The sequence below is a fragment of the Lissotriton helveticus genome, chromosome 1_1, assembly GCF_964261635.1.
Source record: "Lissotriton helveticus chromosome 1_1, aLisHel1.1, whole genome shotgun sequence".
Taxonomy (NCBI): domain Eukaryota; kingdom Metazoa; phylum Chordata; class Amphibia; order Caudata; family Salamandridae; genus Lissotriton; species Lissotriton helveticus.
The window spans coordinates 1935311429-1935332728 of NC_136057.1; the positions used below are offsets into that span (position 1 = coordinate 1935311429).

At 46.3% G+C, this 21300-nt stretch overlaps 1 protein-coding gene across 1 annotated transcript in view; it reads right to left on the bottom strand.

Annotated features, from left to right (window-relative positions):
• Nucleotides 1–296: 296 nt before the first annotated feature.
• XPR1 (xenotropic and polytropic retrovirus receptor 1) overlaps nt 297–21300 on the bottom strand; it is a 577436-nt gene continuing 556432 nt past the window's right edge. Inside the window, exons 14-15 of the mRNA XM_078643514.1 lie at nt 16510–16731; nt 297–1692 (exon numbers count right to left, since the gene is read on the bottom strand). Coding sequence (XP_078499640.1) covers nt 1632–1692; nt 16510–16731 — 283 coding nt within the window. The 3' untranslated portion in view covers nt 297–1631. The remainder of the gene's footprint in view (nt 1693–16509; nt 16732–21300) is intronic.

Here is a 21300-nt window from a genome sequence, read left to right on the forward strand (position 1 = left end):
TTGTCACAGAGCACAGAGGATAACCCTCACAGCTCAAATGAATGTATAAGCAGTGTAAAGTAATGGAGCAAACGCATGCAGTAGGTCACTGCTCACCCGTACGTTGCCGCATCAGTCTGCAAGACCTATTTTAGGTTCAGCCAGTGGCACCAGGCAGCTGAATGCTACCGTCATGCCATGCTGCTGATTATAAAAGAAATAGGAGAATCCACAAAAAGGAGTCAATAAGGCGGTCTCCCACGGTGGACTGCCTTCCTGGTGCAGGCTGACACCCCTGCCAATAATCACCCCATGTCTGATTTGCCTTTGCGTTTTTATTCCTCGGGCAGAAAGAAATCCTAAACTTCAGTCTCTTCTGTCAACTTAAATCACACTAGGGACAACGAGGCGCTGTGAGGCATCCCAAGTGCCCCTATTACTAGACAAGTTGCAATGGGAAAACAAAACAGTGGAGGGGAAAGGGGTGGCTCCCAGCACCACCCCAGTGGTTGACCGTTTGGCACTGCAAATTGAGACTGCTTTTCCTCATTCTTAGTGGTCAATCATGTCAATTCTGACACAAAATGGCAATTCACACATCATTGTTACAGAGGACTGGTGGTGGGAAAGCATTGCCCTCCTCCTTTCTTTTTTTATGATGAAAGAGGACATAAATGTAGTACACATCCATATGGAACACCTGTACCCTTCAACCACCATCAGTACTGGGTAAATGATGTAAACAGAGAGACAAAAAAAGAAGACTCAACAAAAACATGTGAAAAGAACTTTGGCTTTACAAAAAGAACAAACATAAAAGAGGGGGCTGTCTGCCCACCCCCTGGAGAAGATGTTCTGGTCCTCCTCGCCAGGAGGGAAAGGAGAGGCCCACATGATGCGATGTCATGCTACTGTCCCCCTATGATCACTTCCACTTACCAGTGACAGTTTGCGCTCCAGGAGGGGAAAGCTCAGTACTATCTTTCACATGAAGCCTTTGTGCGATTCAGTACAGAAAAGAAGAAAAACACAAATATACATGAACAGCGATAATTCTTAAGAAACCCAGAAGGAGAAGCCACTTCTGGGGAAGATGCGTCTCTGTGGCAGACGTTCCTGCATAAAGTGCGCTCTCCCAGCATAAGGGCTTCCGGAGCCCTGGCTCAGGGTCCCAACCACACAAAACTTTTATCAACAACAAAAAAAGTAGTAGAAACGAGTCCGGTTTTTCAACGGAGCTGGGAGTGGAGCAGGTCCCTCTCGCCACTCTGCCCCCATGGGGCATTCGTCCCTGTCCCTCATGAGCAATCGCAGATCGCTGACTTCCAGTCGCTTGCTTTGTTTTGTTTCATTGGTTTTTGTTTCTTTCCAAGTGTTTTTTTTTTTAACGGTTCTCTGATTGACAAAAAAATGTTAAGCACGTTTTTAAAAATAGGAAACAAAACAACCCAACAAAATCCTAAAAATCGGGTGTTGACAACGACACAGTGAGCACTGTTTGGAGTCCATAGGATCCGGAGTGGAAGCTCAGCCGAGTTAGGCTTGTGACTTATCTCCTTGCTGTCGGCTCGGATGGTGCGTTAAATCGGTGAGGGTGTGGGGGTGTACGGAGGGCCATTTGCAATGCGTAGGGCCCAGAACAGGACTGCACCTCAAGTGCATGCCTCATCATCCGTGTCGTCGATTAGCACCTTGGTGTCTCGCGCCTTACCCCTGGCAGAGAGAAGGAAAAAGAGGACAAGTCAGATATAAATACGAGTGTTAATGAACGCCATAGGGTGCTGGAAGGGTGGATGACGGAAGCACACTAAACAGTATTATAAGGTCTGCAAAGGTGAGGCAGTCCAATTCAGAATAATAAACTGAATGGAACTGAAACATTGCTCTCTTTCAAAAATCTACCTTATTGGATCTTGCACAGCTTCACGAAAAGCCATGTATAGAACAAATAATAGATGGTGACCCAAACATTGTATATAAGGTAAGAGCCTCCCATTAGAGCTACAATGATGAAATGTTTAATAATTGGTACTGGGGCTTGAAGGCCTAGATCTGCAGTTTCGTGCCATATTCATCTTGAGATTGTCTCACCATTGGCCCCATGATCAAGATGTCAGATCCTGCCTTGATCTACACTGGTATGCTTTTTAATGCTTGGAAGGATACTCCCTCCAAGATCAATGTTGAAGTGTCTTGAAAAATTACTACTCATAATTGTTTTATTCTTAGTTGAAAAAGGCTCTTTTCTGTTAAAAAATGTCATGCCTTCTCCCACTTTTGTCGCACGATACATGTGCAACATTTGCTTTAGTTAATAGAGAGCAACCCTCCCTCCCCCCTTTACCGGGCAAGAAGCTATTACACTGTAGAAATATCAAATGCAGGACATTTTCAAAGGAGGGAAAAGGTTTCTTACCTGTAAAAGTAAAAGTAGTAGTTTTGTAGATTAAGGCCATGCTAAATTCAGATACTGTTCATTGTTTCCCATCTTGTGTGGAGTTCAGAAAAGCGCAGAAGAAAATGATTTTTGGCCTTTGACCAAAGGGGAGTACATATGACTTGCGATGAAGTCAACTTAAAGCACACAATGCAAGCACCATATTTAGCTTCTATTTTATGCCATAGTGCTCGAAAGCATTGCCCTGATAAGGTCCTTAGCCGAAAGACAAAGCAGTATCATAAGTCACGCAGTCTTTATGAGTAGATGATGCTTGCTACCGCCAATGTTGAACCTCCAATACCCAAATTTAAAAATTCTCTCCTGAATAAGTGGTGCAGCACCTAGTGAGGAAGCTCTGCTCCACAAAAAACACAGAACTGTCCCCCAATTAGGAATTTCTGCTCACAAAAAGGTATGGGTTAGAAGTACGATTCAGCACCATGAATAAAGCGACATTAAAATCCCAATCAGGGAAGCAGGCACCTCACAGACAAACAGATGAGAGGTCAATCATAGGGTATTTTTAAATAAGCATAAGACAATGAGAGGCACTTGTCTGAAGATACTCTGCAAGCCACTTCAAATTAATCATAGCTCTTGTGAAAATCTACCTTGATATCGGATTTCAAAAGGAAAGAAGGAAGACCACAATGGAAGGTAGGAACCAGGTCGGGGTTGCCTCGATATCAAGAAACAAGGAGCAAACCTCTAGCCCCTTACTTAAGTATTGTGCTTGGTGGGCCACTTCCCTGGCAGTCATCAACAATTAAGTATACATCTGTTTGGGGCAGGTGGACATACTTGTAAGATGGTGTTTTGGGAACCCGACTTCTCAGTATGGAGACTTAATTGATGGGTTTAGTACTCTCCCATAATTCAGGGACAGGAAGCTGGGTCCCTGAGGAAGGGATAGAATCATGCCCGTAGCTGGGTAAGAGGTCAGAAAACCAGACCACTGGTATACAGGATGAGGATATCAGTATAAGATGGTGTTCCCTGCTGGGGTTGGATTTCCAATTACACCTTCTAATTAATTGTGAGCGAAGAAAAGCTTGAGAATTCCAATATGGATCGTTTCAATTGCAAGACATACAGAGGTGACTTAAGGACAATCTTTCTGATGCATTGAAAGATACAGTAAAAGCCCCTGTGGGGTCCAATATAGCCTAAATATGCTGTAGAATCAGAAGGATGTCAGGAAGGACTTTGGTAGGTAAATTAAATAAGCATGTCTCTTAGTCAACTCTTCCATTTCCAACCCACCAAAAAACCCTCTAATGGAGTCTCTCTCATAGAGTAGCAAATCCATTGAGATGCTCATTCAGGCCTCTTAAGTGATGTTGTGAAAAAAGAGAAAAATGTCAAAATAATATAACGTCTGAGCAGTTCCTTCCTGAAAAGTAATTGGGCACTTACTGCTAGTAGCAGTAAAAGAAACAATAGGACCAGTGGAGCAAGTTATATATAATCAAAAGTACCCTCTACCATACATTTTATGGATATTGAAGCCACCAGGGAGTTCTGCGACCAAGGCTGGGTCCCTCAACAAATTCATGGAACGTACAGCAGAGGGTGAATTCCACTAACTATAGTAACTGGTCCTATTATCCTTCCATCGAAGGCTTAAAGTTTTGGCCAATTTATCCTTTGCCGGAGTATTTGGCTGCAGATACGAATAATAAACGTGGAATCTGTGATGTGAAATTAAACACAACAATATGCAAAGAGCAATTTGTTGTTAAGCCACTTACAAAAAACTGTGGTAGTTCAGAATGTGTAGTAATAGGCAGAGACAAACTTGTTTTTGAGTAATGAACCATAGCAGTCAAAAAACAAACAGTCTACCATAAATCCTTACTTTCAATGACTGCTCATGTTTAAGTACGCATGGTAATAATGGTGCTAGTCACATACATAATAGGCACGCTTGTGATAGTGTTTAAGAATGCTAAAGTAAGGTTAGAAAATGTCCATGTCCCATCCTTCTACTGACTAAAATTCATTACAGGTATGTGATTACTTAAACAGAAGTAGAAGAAATAAGGCTGAATGAGAAAGCCCTAGTGATGGTAAGATGCTTTCTTATACAAAAAGGCCTTACCAAGTGTGTTGGTAGATGTATTTGGACACTGTGACTCATATCCTCCAGAAGCTGAAAGTTGGTACACGTTACCACTCTGTTCGTAGCACTGAACACCATAGGTGCCTGGAGAGTGGGTGGCAAGACGAAAAACCAGCCGGCATCTGTCATGGTTTTTAGAACAGGTTCATTTTAATGCTGTTAAATAACAAATGGTGGGAACAGGGTCGTGGGGAAATATTTAAAGACCCAACTTACAGGCTAGATTCCCCTGAACAACTATCTAAACACAAAAGACAGCCCGGGGGTCTACAGGGAGTATATCAAGTGGTCCCTCTATTCACTATACTCCTATATAAGTGAGCAGGAATGATTCCGCACTAGACCTTGCTTAGTGCCTCAGAATAACAAATAAAAAATAGGACGTAGAAATGGAATTATAACCTCATGGCTCTATGATTCACCGCGACCGATTGAATGAACCCCTCCAGAGAGGTAGGATTCCCATCAATGTCTTATGTAGATCTAATTGTTATCATCTGGTCATCCCAAGCTGGTTGGTATGTCTTCTGATCAATAAGACCGTACCCAACCACAAAACTTGTTGGGGACAAGCCCTCAATCACTGTGACAGCCACAGAGCCATGATCTAGATGGAAAAAGTGCAGTGCGAAAAAAAGAAGTGGTGTAAGTTAAAATAGGATAGAGAAACAATAAAAGAAATTTTAATCGGCATTGTACTCTCCCTTGTTAAAAACAAACAAGTGAAGCAGTTTGGACCAAATAACTGCTTTTCAAAAGGCCAACATGTTTCAGCCCAAAATGGACTAGTACCAAGGGCTTTCGTCAGGGCCACAGTTCTTAATCACTCGTTACTGTCTTGTAAAAGTGCAAAATTAAAGGATATCAACATGTGAACGTGGGATCAATGCTCCTCTGTATCAATTCGGCGTATCGTATATCCATAATATACAGGGAGTGTGCCTCACCTCTCCTGGAACCTAGCTCAGGGTAAGAAGGAGGTCCCGCTCTGTCCGTCGCGACCTCGTGGTGCTCATCTGAGCTCAGTGGGAGGCGAGGTCGCGACGGACAGAGCGGGACCTCCTTCTTACCCTTACCATTGATCCCACGTTCACATGTTGATATCCTTTAATTTTGCACTTTTACAAGACAGTAACGAGTGATTAAGAACTGTGGCCCTGACGAAAGCCCTTGGTACTAGTCCATTTTGGGCTGAAACATGTTGGCCTTTTGAAAAGCAGTTATTTGGTCCAAACTGCTTCACTTGTTTGTTTTTAACAAGGGAAAGTACAATGCCGATTAAAATTTCTTTTACTGTTTCTCTATCCTATTTTAACTTACACCACTTCTTTTTTTCGCACTGCACTTTTTCCATCTAGATCATGGCTCTGTGGCTGTCACAGTGATTGAGGGCTTGTCCCCAACAAGTTTTGTGGTTAGGTACGGTCTTATTGATCAGAAGACATACCAACCAGCTTGGGATGACCAGATGATAACAATTTGATCTACATAAGACATTGATGGGAATCCTACCTCTATGGAGGGGTTCATTCAATCGGTCGCGGTGAATCATAGAGCCATGAGGTTATAATTCCATTTCTACGTCCTATTTTTTATTTTTTATTCTGAGGCACTAAGCAAGGTCTAGTGCGGAATCATTCCTGCTCACTTATATAGGAGTATAGTGAATAGAGGGACCACTTGATATACTCCCTGTAGACCCCCGGGCTGTCTTTTGTGTTTAGATCATTTTAATGCTGTCCAAATAAGTAAAGTGACTAAAAGCGTGTTGATATGCAAGCTTCAAAGTATCACAGAGCTGTACTAAAGGCACAGCTTAAGAGTGCCACGGGGTAGGTGGAAGAATACCATAAGATTCATAGTAGGATTCCTAGGTTTTTTAACACATTTTGGCTTGGAAAATAAATTGACTAGCTTAAATAAAAACAAGAATCAGTTTATTGAAAGGGATAGATATTCATGCCAATGATCAACCTGTCTTAGTTTAAAGCAGTTTTTTGCATGAACGCACCCCACCTCCGGAACGTCAAACAACTCCTTCGCGTCAGCCACCTTTCCAGAAAGCTGGAAGCACGCAGAGATCAACGCCCTCCTGAAGAAACCCACGGCAGACCTTAAAGACCTCAAGAACCTCCGCCCCCATCTCTCTCTTTCCCTTCCCGGCAAAAGTCATCGGGAAGACAGTCAACAAACAGCTGACAGCATTCCTCGAAGCAAACAACTCGCTCGACCCATCCCAGTCCGGATTTCAGGCTAACCACAGTACCGAGACCGCCCTCATCGCAGCCACCGACGACATCAGGACGCTGATGGACAACGGGGAGACAACCGCTCTCATCCTCCTAGACCTATCAGCCGCCTTTGATACCGTCTGCCACTGCACCCTAATAACCCGCCTCTACAACACTGGGATCCAAGGAAAAGCCCATGACTGGATCACCTCGTTCCTCTCCAACAGAACCCAGAGAGTCTGCCTCCCGCCGTCCCGCACTGCGGCCACCAAGATCATCTGCGGCATACCCCAAGGCTCCTCGCTCAGCTCAACCCTCTTCAATATCTACATGAGCCCCCTCACCGCCATCTCACGCAAACACAACCTCAATATCATCTCCTACCTCGACGACACCCAGCTGATACTCTCCCTCACTAGAGACCCAACCACCGCCAAAACCAACCTCCAGGAAGCAATGAAAGACGTCGCGGAAAGGATGAAGCTCAGTCAGCTGAAACTGAACTCAGACAAGACGGAAGTCCTCATCCTCGGACAATCCCCATCCGCCTGGGACAACTCCTGGTGGCCCACAGCGCTGGGAACCGCACCGACACACACGAACCACGCACGCAACCTGGGATTCATCCTGGACTCCTCCCTCACGATGACCAAACAAGTCAATGCCATCTCATCCCTATGCTTCAACACCCTGCGCATGCTCCGTAAGATCTTTCGGTGGATCCCCACCGAAACCAGAAAGACGGTCACCCAGGCCCTCGTCACCAGCTGACTGGACTACGGGAACCTCCTTTATGCAGGAACCACAGCCAAACTTCAGAAACTACTCCAGCGCATACAGAATGCCTCCGCACGACTCATCCTCGACATCCCTCGCCACAGCCACATATTTGCCCACCTGAGAAACCACACTGTCTCCCCGTCAGCAAGAGGATCACATTCAGGCTCCTCACCCACGCACACAAAGCACTCCACAACATGGGCCCCGAATACCTCAACAATCGCCTCTCGTTCTACACTCCTACCCGCCAGCTCTGCTCCGCCAGCCTCGCCCTCGCCACCGTCCCACGGATACGCAGAACAACCACCGGAAGAAGATCGTTCTCCTACCTGGCCGCCAAGACATGGAACTCCGTACCCGTACACCTACGACTGACCCAGGACCATCTCACCTTCAGGAAACACATCAAGACCTGGCTGTTCGAGCAGTAGCGCCCCCCCCCCCTTCAGCGCCTTGAGACCCTTGCGGGTGAGTAGCGCGCTCTACAAATGTATTGACTGATTGATCACAACAGATATTCCAAACTCCAACAGCCCTCCTGCAAGCTAAAATCTAAGCTTAAAGTCACTTGGAGCTCGGTGGTGGATCTCGGTACATATATGTAGATAACATGCAGCTCCGCCTGAGACTATTATCAAGGGCTAACGCCCTCCAATTAAGGGACTGTGTCTGTGCCATGGAAGAAGGATTGACCCTTTAAAAAAAATTAAATATAACTTCTGCTAACACAGACATTTTAGAGCAGCAGATACTGCTTAATCCTGACTTTCAACCATTTTCTCTTTATTTATTGTAAACAGCAGTGCATTCTTTAGGTGTTAATTTTGCCGCCACACTCAAGCCACTTTGCGGAACTTGCACAATCGTCTTTTTCAGCTGAATTTACTCCACTATAATAGGCCTTTTGTTTCTGTTGCTGATTCCATTCCATCATCTAATCTAAGCTCTGGTGATTTGCAAGCGTTTGTGGATTTTCCTGCCTCCACTCTGACTCTTTAGAGATCAGTGTTTACTGCTGCTACACATGCGGTGATGGTTCCAGAAAGTGATCACATCACTGCTATGCTGATTTCTTTGTGCAAACTCCCAGTGCACTTCCAGTCTCAGGTGATTTGGGGTTCTTTACTTTTAGGGCTTTGGATTATCTGTCAAGAATACTCCTGATGCTACTCAGTCTATGTTAACCTTGAGTTAACTGTGGATGCAACGTTAAAGTCCAAGATTGAAACGTGCTCCCTTGAGGCGCTCTATTTGCAGCTCCATAACCGTTAAAACCCCTTCCCCTCTTGAGTTCCCAACCTCTGTTCTTTAAAATATTGTTGAAAATGTGCTAATTCAATTCAGAGTTACTAAATAGCTGAATGGCTACGTATGCTTAAAAATGACTCTGTATAATGTTGATCTAATCTAGCACATTAATAGTTGTTTTGATTATGTTAATAATGTGCCGTGTAATATTACTAAGTGAACCGATATGAGTGTTTTTTTTTTAATTACCTCTTTGCCCTTCAGGGCACGCTTTATAGAATGTGCAAACAGAAATAAAATGACAGAAATAAAATGGCAGAAAATGCGATTCAATGGACTCTATGGTGATCAACAGCATCAATACCCCTTTCAAGAGTTTAGTGGTAACACCTAAACCTGGATCAATGGCAAGAATTGGCTGATTGTAGTGCGAATGCCAACATTTTCCAAGGAATGGCTGGGATTTCCAGTGGCCAGGTGATATGGGTATAATGCTGTGTAATATTTTAATAATGTGGAAAAGTGTTGTACCAGGCCTAACACTTTACACAAGAAAACACCCCTGCCTACTGTCTGGAAGGAGGGGCTGTTAGCCTCCGACCAACTACAAGTGGTATAAGAAACAAACATTTGTTTCTCCATATGGGTGCCACCAAGTAAATACCCTGGATCTTGCATAGCTTGAGATTCATATCTTGAAAATGAGTGGAACAGGGTAGAAGTAGATATATAGATAGGCCGCAGCACACACTTCTCCACAAGAGATACTCTGACAAGTTCCATTTCATACACATTTCTTGTTCCAGCAGAAAAAATTCCAGCCGTCAACAGAGCTCATCTATTCACCACTTCAAGTCTTGTTAAATTTGTCAGGAAATGGGCATCATGGAGTTCAAATGTTATTTGCCTGGTTCCAGAGTGGCACCATATATGGACGAAAGCTTAAAGTACAAAGTTAAACTATAAAGCCATTTGCAATGACTCGAGTCGAAGTTTCAAGCAATGCCCTCCAAGGATAGCAGTGCTCCAGTGGCTTGGTTGAGTGCCCAAGCTCTGTATTGTGAGGTCCCTTGTAAACTACCCAGTAGGGAGTACTTTGCATTGATAATACACTGAACTCTACAAAGGATCAATAATTTGTGAAGCAGCTCACAAATAAAGCATGTAGAAATAGACATTTATTGTGCAGAGCCAGTCTCCAGCCTTAGGCCTGAATCTGTGCTTAGATTGTGCTTTTTGGAAGTGGCGTTATAGTGACAAGCTTCACACAGCCACCTATTCTTAGGACCAACTGTAAATTATCTAGTGTAGAAGCTTCAATTTAATTAGTTTGGGAGCACCACAGTCTTAGTCTCAAAAAAGATACTTCTTTCTGGTGGATACTCTAACAGGCAGATTCCTCATCTTTCGAATATCCCAATTGTCACACTGGATCCAGAATCTTTCAATAGCTCTTCTGAGGTGGTAGGGGTCCTGGCTCCTTGTTGGCACAGGAAACAAAAAGCAGCGGTGACATCACTGAAGCCATTAAGCATCCTCTTCTGTGCCCTCATGTTAGCTACCCATCCATTTTCCTTAAGCCCCATGAGATTAATAGGATGAGAGAAATCTCAATTTGACAAGATGCCACAGCAATAATGCTTAGCAAAGGTGTAGAGGAATGACCATGTTGAAGCTGCTACAGATCTTAGCCATGGGGGCTTCCCTTAGCAAAGCTGATGTTGACGTATTCACCCTGGTGGAATGGGATGGTACCCACCGTTGCTTCCTTATGTCCCAAGGAATAGCACAACTTAGTGCACAAGATAATCTACTGGGATAAAGACATCTTCTGGACTGCTTTGCCCTTCTTGGGATTACGTGAAGTGCTGGTTATTAGACCTAATCCCCTTTTGTATGGTCTGTGGTTTAAGCGTGCCACCCCTCTTGGGGTCCAGCCTGAGAAACCTCTCCTCATCCTTGGTAGAATGTGGTAGGATATAAAAAGAAAGGAGGCCTCTTGGTATCCTCTTGCACCATCTTCGAGTAAATTTGCCCCTTGTGATCGGCAAAAGGATACCAACTCAGGTTGTCAACCCTGACATGAAGAGACACCGCAAGATGGTTGGCAATTAGCTAATTCTAAAGATGGTGCACTAAAGTCCAAAATCGCAGCTCTTCCTGACAAAGAAGATGGGGCCACCCCTCCCTGTTTGTAGGCATACCACATCAAGGCTGTATTGTCTGCCATGAGCTGGACAGACTGACTGCGAATGAAAGGGAATATCTTGAGTGCAAGTCGAATCACACTCAGTTTGAGATGGTTGATGTTAAGAACCTATATTCTGTAGATCAGCGGCTTCTGAACTCCACCAGGTGTGCGCCCTACTTTAGAGTGGAGGCATCCATCACAGTCATGACAACGACTGGTGGAAGGTCATCCCCTGTAGTAGGTTCTTCTCCACTGATCATCAAGCCTGATCTGCTGCAGCGTCCAGAAGATTAGCATGGTGCAGCACAAATCTCATGCAGTGGTTGCTGGCATCTATGGGGAGAGGGAGGGGGTTTAGACAGGGTGCAAATAATTTATTAAAAAATATATCTTACCTTAACCAACGTCCTCCGACGTCCTCTGCTCCGGACCTCTTTCTAACTGGACCGCCTCTCAACCGGATGCTGCAGTGTGGGCACCAATCCTGGCACTGCTCTCATGCTGTGAGAGCAGGGCCCTGATTGGAGGGAGTGGCCTCACTCACTGCTGCGAAGGACATTGGAGCCCTGCACTTACTCTGAACCAGCTGTCTTAAGACAGCTGGGTTAGAGGTTTCAAAGTGTATATATCTGGCTGGCTGTTCCAAGACGACCGGCCAAAAAGACATGCACACTTTGAAAAGTTTAAACACAGTCCACCCTCCTCCCTTCATTCAGCAGTGGCCCCGCCAGAGGATGAGAGAATAAAATGGTAATGTATTACCATTTTATTTTTCATCTTTGGGGGGTAACTTAAGTGGGGCGCTCCTCTGTTCTAAAGGAGAAACTGCCCCTGATCTCACGGGTGCTGGAAACACTGAACGCAGAGGCATCATGGGAGAGCCCTCATGTGCCAGTGTGCATGCGTGACCAGGAGGATGCAGGAAGCCAACACACCTAGCAGGCAGGGCCTTCAAGACTGGAATCAGATTTCCTACCCTAAATGCTGAGGCATTACCTGAATATCCTGGACCAGCTGAGGATGAAGGAAAGATCGAAGAGAAGATATATCTAGAACCAGCACTCTGAGATCTCAGTGTAAGATTTGGGCACACTGATAGAAAAACCCAAGTTGAAAGACAGGGATGCTGTTGACGGGAAGTGGTGTGACACAACCTGTAGCTTTGTGGAACCAGTCCTCCAGGTGCATTAATACTGGGACTCCCGACCTCTTGAGATGAGCCACTGCCACCTCTAACACCTTTGTGAAGAGTTGAGGTGTTGATGTCAATCTGAAAGAGAGCACTATTAACTGGTAATTAGTAGACACTACCACGAACCACAGGTACCTGCTGTGAGACTGCAGGATTAAAATGTTAAAATACACCTCTAGCAAGATGAAGGGCACTAACTTGTCCACTGCTTACAGTGTGAAAAGAATCTGAGCCAGGAACAGATTCTTGAACTTTTCCTTCTGGAGGAATGTGTTAAAGATTCCTACATCCAGGATGGGAAGAGGACCGTTGCCCTTCTTCGGAACCAGGAACTTCAGGTAATAGCACCACTGTCCAATTTCTACAGCTCTTTTCTAAAGTAAGACAGTCACCACCTGCTGCATTATGTGCAAATGGTCTTCCTTCTGAAGGGACTGCTGGTGAGGGATCTGGGAAGGGACCTTTTGGTAGGGTAGGGCGTGTCCCCTTTGCACAATTCGAAGAATCCACTGGTCTGATGTTATAACCTCCCAGGCCTGTAAAAAGAAGGCCACCTGTTTTTCCATGTGCCTCACATGTTTTGATATGGGCAAACTAGAGCTGCTTCCCAGTGGTGCAGAGGATGAGGCTGCTTGTTTGGTGGCATAACCTCTGCCCCTATCTATGTACTGTCTGAAGAAGAGGTTTTGAAGTTGTTGAGGCTGAGTCGCTAGTCTTTGGCAAAAATAAAATCTTCACGAGAAGCCACAACTTTTTCTAACTTGATGGTTGTCCTTCTGGATGGCAAAACATGTGAATGAGATGTAACTCTGGTTGCTTCAAAACACTGTAAATCGTGCTAAAACGTTTGGCCTAGTCAAAAGGGAGGTCCATCATGACATCTGAACATCAGAAAAAAAAACAGAATATCTCAGCCATGCATGGCGATGTAGGGTCACCAAAGACCACTTCGCCCTTGCGATTGAATCTGTGGTACCAGTTTTGGTTAGGTCTAGATGCATCTTATCTATTCTTTGACACCTCTGTAAAATGCTATATGTGCAGTCTGCTCGTTGGGGGAGAACCATATGGGCTATCCCACCAGGCATGGGTGTATCTTCTCAGGAGAAAGGTGGCAGTCAAAGGTTTGAAAGCAAGGCTCTTAGGCAAGAAAATCTTTTTCCAGACTCTCATAAGTTTTTTGGGATTATCTGTCTCCTGGAGATGTCACGAAGGCTTCTGAGATTTGTTACGGCCAGCATGAAGCCTGCACCTCAAACCTCTCTGCGAATGTAAATGTAAATGTGTGGGACTTGTAAAGCGCACTGCTGCCCGTAAGCGCCCTGGCGCTGAATGCCGCTGGGGAACCCGTCCTGGCTTTCCCTGTGAGATGGTCCCTTCTGGGTATCTCCAAGGTGAAACCAGGCATCCCTGGCGTCTGTGGGGGGCCGTTGTAGAGATGAGGCAAGCTTAATGCCCAGAGTTGCCGAGTGTGATCCCTGGTTAGAGTAGGCACCGAGGCGAGAATTATCGAGTCCGCTGACCCTGGTCCACGACCCTGCCGCGTCGGGAATTGAACCCTGGTCCCGGGCCGTTCTCTGCTTCCGGGTCTGCCGCCTCTAACCAGTAAGCCACACCACAGGTGGACCAAAAGAAAAAGGGTGAAGGGTGTCACTCAAAGTTGACCTGTACTGTCTTGCTACTAATCTGCTTGGGCAGAAGTCAGGCAGGACACTCACGGTAGGCAAGAGGAGGCACTGCAAAGGAGCCGGCTGGGGCATTGGAAGAATTTATGATGGAGGCCCTGGGACTGGGATCAGGACCAGTAGCACTGGATCCGTATGTGGAATTATGACCAGGTCTGGATACAAATAAAACTCCTCATTTGATGAGGAGAAATTAAAAACCTAGTGCTGGGGGAAGATTGATATTGCTTCTTCCTATTTTTAGGTTTGTTATCCTTCTCTGTCTACGACTTCGAAGGAGGAGAGGAGCAAGATTTGGATCTCTGCAGTGACAGGAGCAAAATTCAACGGTCATCACAGGACTGGGCCACAAACAGCTTGGCTTTCTACTCTTTGATCGCCTTCACTACTTTGTGTCATGTTTCAACTCCAGAAATCACAAGCAAATGTCGTGGAGGTCCATAATGTTCATCTGCCCATCACAATCCCAAGAATGTTTGAAATATGGATATTTAGGGGGCAGACATCCCTAAGCATAGCACACAATTTTGTCACAAAAATAAGAGAAGAAAGCAAGCTCGGGTGTGTGTGGTTGGCGCGCAAAAAAAGGAAATGTCAGGGAGCTGGGGTGGAGGTTTTGACGATTCAATGGCATCACAGTTTCCGATGCCGACAAAGCCAGCACCCCATACCAGAGCAAAAGAGCAACTGAAAGTGTCCATATCCAGTCTGGCATCTGGAATATTCCAATTTGATGAAGCTGCAAGTACACATATTCATCAGTAGTGGACATTTCTGAATGCTGCAAAGACTATACATACCTAGAAAATCAAAAAGACTCACATACCGACAGGGATTCAGTACGCCAATGTAAGATGTGACAGGAAGGCAGAATAACAGGAGTGCTACCCAGCTCTGACGGAGAAGATGAAGTTCTTAACTGAGAATCTAAGGTGCTTCGCTCATTTCAAATGGATAATCAGAACATATGAGGCAGCTAGATCATGAAGCCTGTAAGGATGATCTGAATCTGTATGGATCAAAGAGGCACAAGGATGACTTGGAGGACAATTTTGGGAATATAAGTTTGTCTATGGCTGAAAGGTTTGTGCCCTACCACCAGTTGCTTTGGCACTAAGTAAGACTTACCAAGCTTATTTTCCTGAGGGCCCTCGGACATCACAGGACTGTGTGTTGTGTCAAGACTATAGACACGTATATAAACAAAGACTCCTAGTTAACTTCGCTGTATGTACAGTCTCTAAAAGTTCCTCAAATGTTCTATAATGACCACTCTACTGATGACTTGCTCATTTGTCATATCTAGCAAAGCTCTCTGTTTGGTGCTTTTCACTACACTTGGTGTCATACAGTCACATTTGATTACTGCTATAAATAACGTACTGTGTTTTAATTCCAACTGTGTTTCTAAATAATGAAATCAGTTTGCATAACTTCATGCTCCATGCCAGCTGGCCTTTCCAGGGGATTCAGCACAATAATGTCACTGTCCAAATTCCTACTTGGAGGGTTAGTGACCAATTATTAGTATGAGTTTGAGTGTTTTCTACATTTCAGTCTACCACCTCCAACTCCACCTAACCAGCTTCAACTTACTCTCATGATCCCCTTTCCGCACTCTCATGTCAAGGCTGTGTTAGATTCAGACACATCCACTCCTACTGCATGTTTGATCATTACCACAGGGACAAAACCTTCCATTTCACCAGCTCATTAAAGGACCTGACGGATTTCTGTTATGTCCTCTGTACCTATACCTGCCTTAGAGGTGACCACTTTAAACCTAGCCAATTGAACTGAAACCTTCCAGCATTGTTCTAAACATATTTCAGGGCTTCACTCCTCTTAGATCAACTTTTTCCTTACTTGCCATCAAAAGAACTTTACAAGCTACAGTAGTGTTGAGCTCATTTAGAATTCTTGCCTGCTTCGAATGTTCTTATGCAGCCAAGAACAAGGGCCTCAAAGGCACGGCTGGCTATTTAGCTTGGGTTGGTGCCCAAAGAACATCTGAAGGGCATAGTAAACGTACTTGATACAAGTGTTCTAAAGTCATTCTTTCCCGCTTTCAAAAGAGCCCAAGATAGGTCATATATCACATGATCTTAATAGCTTTATGACGGTCTCCAAAGAGTGTCAAGGGGTCATATGAGAACCCCTTAATGTGCACCAAAGAGCACTATGTGAGGGCCCTAAATAGAGTAAAGGTAAATAGTTTTAAGGAGTTGCATGTGAGTGTGCATAATTAACCTCTAATGGTCTTACGACAGAGACTTCTAAGAGGAGTGCTGAAGGTCTGCGTGTCAGTGTCTCCCACAAACATTTCAGGGTCACACAAGAGATCGCTCTAAAGTGAACTCTAAAATATCATGTGTGAGGGACTCCCATGGTCTTCTGAGGGCCACATAAGAGGTAATTCTAACAAGAGTTCTAAAGTGCTGTGTGTGAGGGACACCCAAGAATAATAAAATATCATGCAAGATGGACATCTATAAGGATTTAAAGAATCATGTGTGATGGTCTTTTGGAGTATTGACATCTGATGTTCATTCAACCAGGATTTCTAATCAGAGTTCTAAAGAGCAGAGTTTAATAAAGGTACGGAAAGAAATTACGCAAGGCCTTAAGTGGGAAAACGTACTGAGTTGGCACAATCGGACGGCGCAGCGACACGCTGAGGCTGCGCTTCCATGGCTTGGTCTTTAGTCTGTTCTTGACGCCATCCTCCTGGTCCATCATCTGCTCCAAGAGGGTCTGATCATCTGCATTCATTGGGGCCACAGAAATGTCACGAACAGCTCGGAACTCGCCGCAGTTATTCAGGTGCTCGTTCTCCAGACGGAAGAAGTTCCACACAAATCGTCTGCCAGAGAGTTAATGGGAAAAGAAGCAAATACACTTGTTTTAATTGCAGACCACAGTCATCAGAACCACTAGTGATATTCAGTGGGGGTGCAGGAAAGACAATGGATAAATGAGAGAGGGAATCACACAACACTCTAGAGCATCGAAGAGCATATCTACAATGGATGCTGTAAATACAGAAATTCAAGGGCTTGCAATTTGTGTACCCCACCCGATGAGAGGCTATAGAGCAACACTATCAGCTTTCATGTGTGCAGAGCATGAAAACAAGATACTTGCTTGTAATGTTAGCTTTATTTAATCCATGATTCCTTCCATTAAACGCTAAAGACTAGGAACTTTGGACACAATTCTGCATCAGTTTGCCTGAAAAGAAAATGTAGCAAAAGGAGAATGAACAAGCTCCTTACATTCGGTAACACTCTTTCTGGTGGATAACCTATCTAGGCACAGATTCCCCACTTTAAAATACTCCCTACGTGCCAGACTAAATCCCAAAACACTTCTCCAGTACTGCTCGGTGGCACTGTGCGGCTCCACGCCGTGCTATGTATTGGCGCAGAAGTGACAGAGGGGAGCTGCACATATGTGCCACCCTCAAACGCTGAATTCAGTTTCTTGTTTTTACCTTTCCACACCCCCAGACACAAGGCGTGAACAATTGTTGGTACTAGTGTGCTGATTTTTAATTTGGGACCTTTTTAGATGTTAAAAAGAGGCCACTCCACAAAGCGAGGAGGTGAGTGAGCAGTAAGGAATTTGCGCTACCAAAAGGTAAGTAACTTGTTCTCATCTTGGATACTTCTAACCACAGATTCCTCAATTTAAAATAATTACCAAAGCAGTAACTCCCCAGGTGGAGGGTCTGTGGAGTGGACTCAGGCATACAAATTACTCAGAACAAAGCAGACAAAATGTCCTTCCTACTGGACCTGGCGGTCAAGGAAGTAGTGCTTAGACGTGTGCATATACATAGACACCTACGTCGAAGCGTGGTAAATGTCAGGGACAGGAAATTCACACACTGTTGCAGAGGTGGTTTCTCGGACAGTGCAGAGGACTATCCACCTCAACAGGGTACTCTTCTGCATGCCTTCCCTTTTTTTTCGACCGAGAGAACCCCGCAAAGGCCTCAAGAACTTCTGGCCCATCTCCCTGCTCCCGTTCCCGGCAAAGGTCATCGAGAAAATCGTCAACATGCAACTGGCCCGCCACCTGGAAGACAACAAAATCTTGGAACCATCCCAGTCCGGATTCAGACGAAACCACAGCATCGAGACAGCCCTCATCGCCGCCACAGACGACATCAGGCGCCAACTAGACAATGGCGAAACATCAGCCCTCAACCTCCTGGACCTGTCAGCCACCTTCGATACGGTCTGCCATCGCACTCTAAAGACACGCCTCCTAGAAGCTGGAATCCAAGAGAAGGCTCTTGACTGGACCACGTCCTTACTCTTCGGCAGAACCCAGAGCGTCCGCCTCACACCCTTCCGATCCGAAGCCACCGACATCATCTGCGGCGTCCCACAGGGCTCATCCCTCAGCCCAACGCTGTTCAATGTCTACATGGCCCCCCTCGCACAAGTGGCCCGCCATCACAACCTCAACATCATCTCCTACGCTGACGACACCCAGCTCATCCTCTCCATCACCAAGGACCCACACACCAACCAACCTCCACGAGGGAATGAAGGCCGTCGCCGACTGGATGAGGAGCAGCCGTCTGAAGCTGAACTCGGACAAGACTGAGGTCCTCATCCTCGGACCCACCCCCTCAGCCTGGGACGACTTCTGGTGGCCGACCACACTAGGAACAGCACCAACACCCACTGACCATGCATGCAATTTAGGATTCATCCTCGACTCCTCCCTCTCCAGGTCTAAGCAGGTCAACGCCGTCTCCTCCTCCTGCTACAACACCCTCCGCATGCTCCGCAGGATCTACAAGTGGATCCCGACCGAAACAAGAAGAACGATGACACAGGCCCTCGTCAGCAGCAGACTAGACTACGGCAACGCACTCTACGCAGGAATCCCAGCCAAACACCTACAACGACTACAACGCATCCAAAAAGCCTCCGTCCGACTGATCGCCAACTTCCCCCACCACAGCCACAACACCCCCCACCTGAGAGACCTACACTGGCTCCCTGTCCACAAGAGGATTATCTTCAAGCTCCTCACCCACGCACACAAAGCACTCCACAACGCCGGACCAGCCTACTTGAACAGCAGACTCAGCTTCCACACCCCGACCCGCCAGCTCCGCCAGCCTCACCCTCGCCACTGTCCCCCGCATCCAACGAACGACCTCTGGCGGCAGATCCTTCTCCTACCTCACCACCAAGACCTGGAACACCCTCCCTACCCACATACGGCAGACCCGAGACCTACTCGCCTTCAGAAAACTCCTCAAGACCTGGCTCTTCGAGCAGTAGCAGCACCCCCCTCTGCCCTCAGCGCCTTGGGACTCTTACGGGTAAGTAGCGCTCTTTACAAGTACTCTGATTGATTGATTGAAAGAGCTGCTCAACCACCGATGTTCTTTGATATGATCACTGTAAAAGCCCTTTGGGGGGGATTTTGGGGGAGGGGGTAGTTGGGTGGGTTGAGGGCATCACTGGGTTGGGGTCGGGCAAAGAACAGCGGCAGGGTAATGGGATTGCCCAACGTGGAAAGGAGTCATGACTTTAAGGAAGAAGGCCACCTGAGTATGCAGCACCAGTTTGGCTGGGAAAAATGTTGCGTAGAGCAGTTTCACAGACAGTGCCTGAACTTACTCACATGACCTTATTGCCAGTCACAATGAGGAAAACAGTCTTTAAAGTCAGAAGACGCAGCAAGCATCACCAATGATCAGGGAAGAAACGTATGCCAAACCCTTTTATAAACCTTATCACAACAGATAATTTAAACAAGCATTTACAATGCAATGGTTTCGCCTTTGGAAAAGTTAGTTATTGGCATTGTAAATGACAAAATTTGCATTTATGTGTTGGTTTTGAAAATAGATAAATAAATGGCATTGTCATTTACATTGCCATTAGCTTAATCTCTGCAGTCACTCTGCACTCCCTAGCACTCCCTACTCACTCTGCACTCTCTAGCACTCCCTACTCACTCTGCACTCTCTAGCACTCCCTAGCACTCCCTACTCACTCTGCACTCTCTAGCACTCCCTACTCACTCTGCACTCTCTAGCACTCCCTCTGCACTCTGCACTCCCTATGCACTCTGCACTCTCTATGCACTCTCCACTCTGCACTACCTATGCACTCTGCACTCCCCACTCTGCACTCCCTATGCACTCTGCACTCCCTATGCACTCTCCACTCTGCACTCCCTATGCACTCTCCACTCCCTATGCACTCTCCACTCCCTATGCACTCTCCACTCCCTATGCACTCCCCACTCCCTATGCACTCTCCACTCCCTATGCACTCTCCACTCTCCACTCCCTATGCACTCTCCACTCCCTATGCACTCTCCACTCCCTATGCACTCTCCACTCCCTATGCACTCTCCACTCTCTATGCACTCTGCACTCCCTATGCACTCTGCACTCCCTATGCACTCTGCACTCTCCACTCTGCACTACCTATGCACTCTGCACTCCCCACTCTGCACTACCTATGCACTCTGCACTCCCCACTCTGCACTCCCTATGCACTCTGCACTCCCCACTCTGCACTCCCTATGCACTCTGCACTCCCTATGCACTCTCCACTCTGCACTCCCTATGCACTCTCCACTCCCTATGCACTCTCCACTCCCTATGCACTCTCCACTCCCTATGCACTCCCCACTCCCTATGCACTCTCCACTCTGCACTCCATATGCACTCTCCACTCCCTATGCACTCTCCACTCTCCACTCCCTATGCACTCTCCACTCCCTATGCACTCTCCACTCCCTATGCACTCCATATGCACTCTCCACTCCCTATGCACTCTCCACTCTCCACTCTCTATGCACTCTGCACTCCCTATGCACTCACCACTCCCTATGCACTCTCCACTCCCTATGCACTCTCCACTCTCTATGCACTCTCCACTCTCTATGCACTCTCCACTCCCTATGCACTCTCCACTCCCTATGCACTCTCCACTCTCCACTCCCTATGCACTCTCCACTCTCCACTCCCTATGCACTCTCCACTCTCCACTCCCTATGCACTCTCCACTCTCCACTCCCTATGCACTCTCCACTCTCCACTCCCTATGCACTCTCCACTCCCTATGCACTCTCCACTCTCTACTCCCTATGCACTCTCCACTCCCTAAGCACTCTCCACTCCCTATGCACTCTCCACTCCCTATGCACTCTCCACTCCCTATGCACTCTCCACTCCCTATGCACTCTCCACTCTCTATGCACTCTCCACTCCCTATGCACTCTCCACTCCCTATGCACTCTCCACTCCCTATGCACTCTCCACTCCCTATGCACTCTCCACTCCCTATGCACTCTCCACTCCCTATGCACTCTCCATTCTCCACTCCCTATGCACTCTCCACTCCCTATGCACTCTCCACCCCCTATGCACTCTCCACCCCCTATGCAC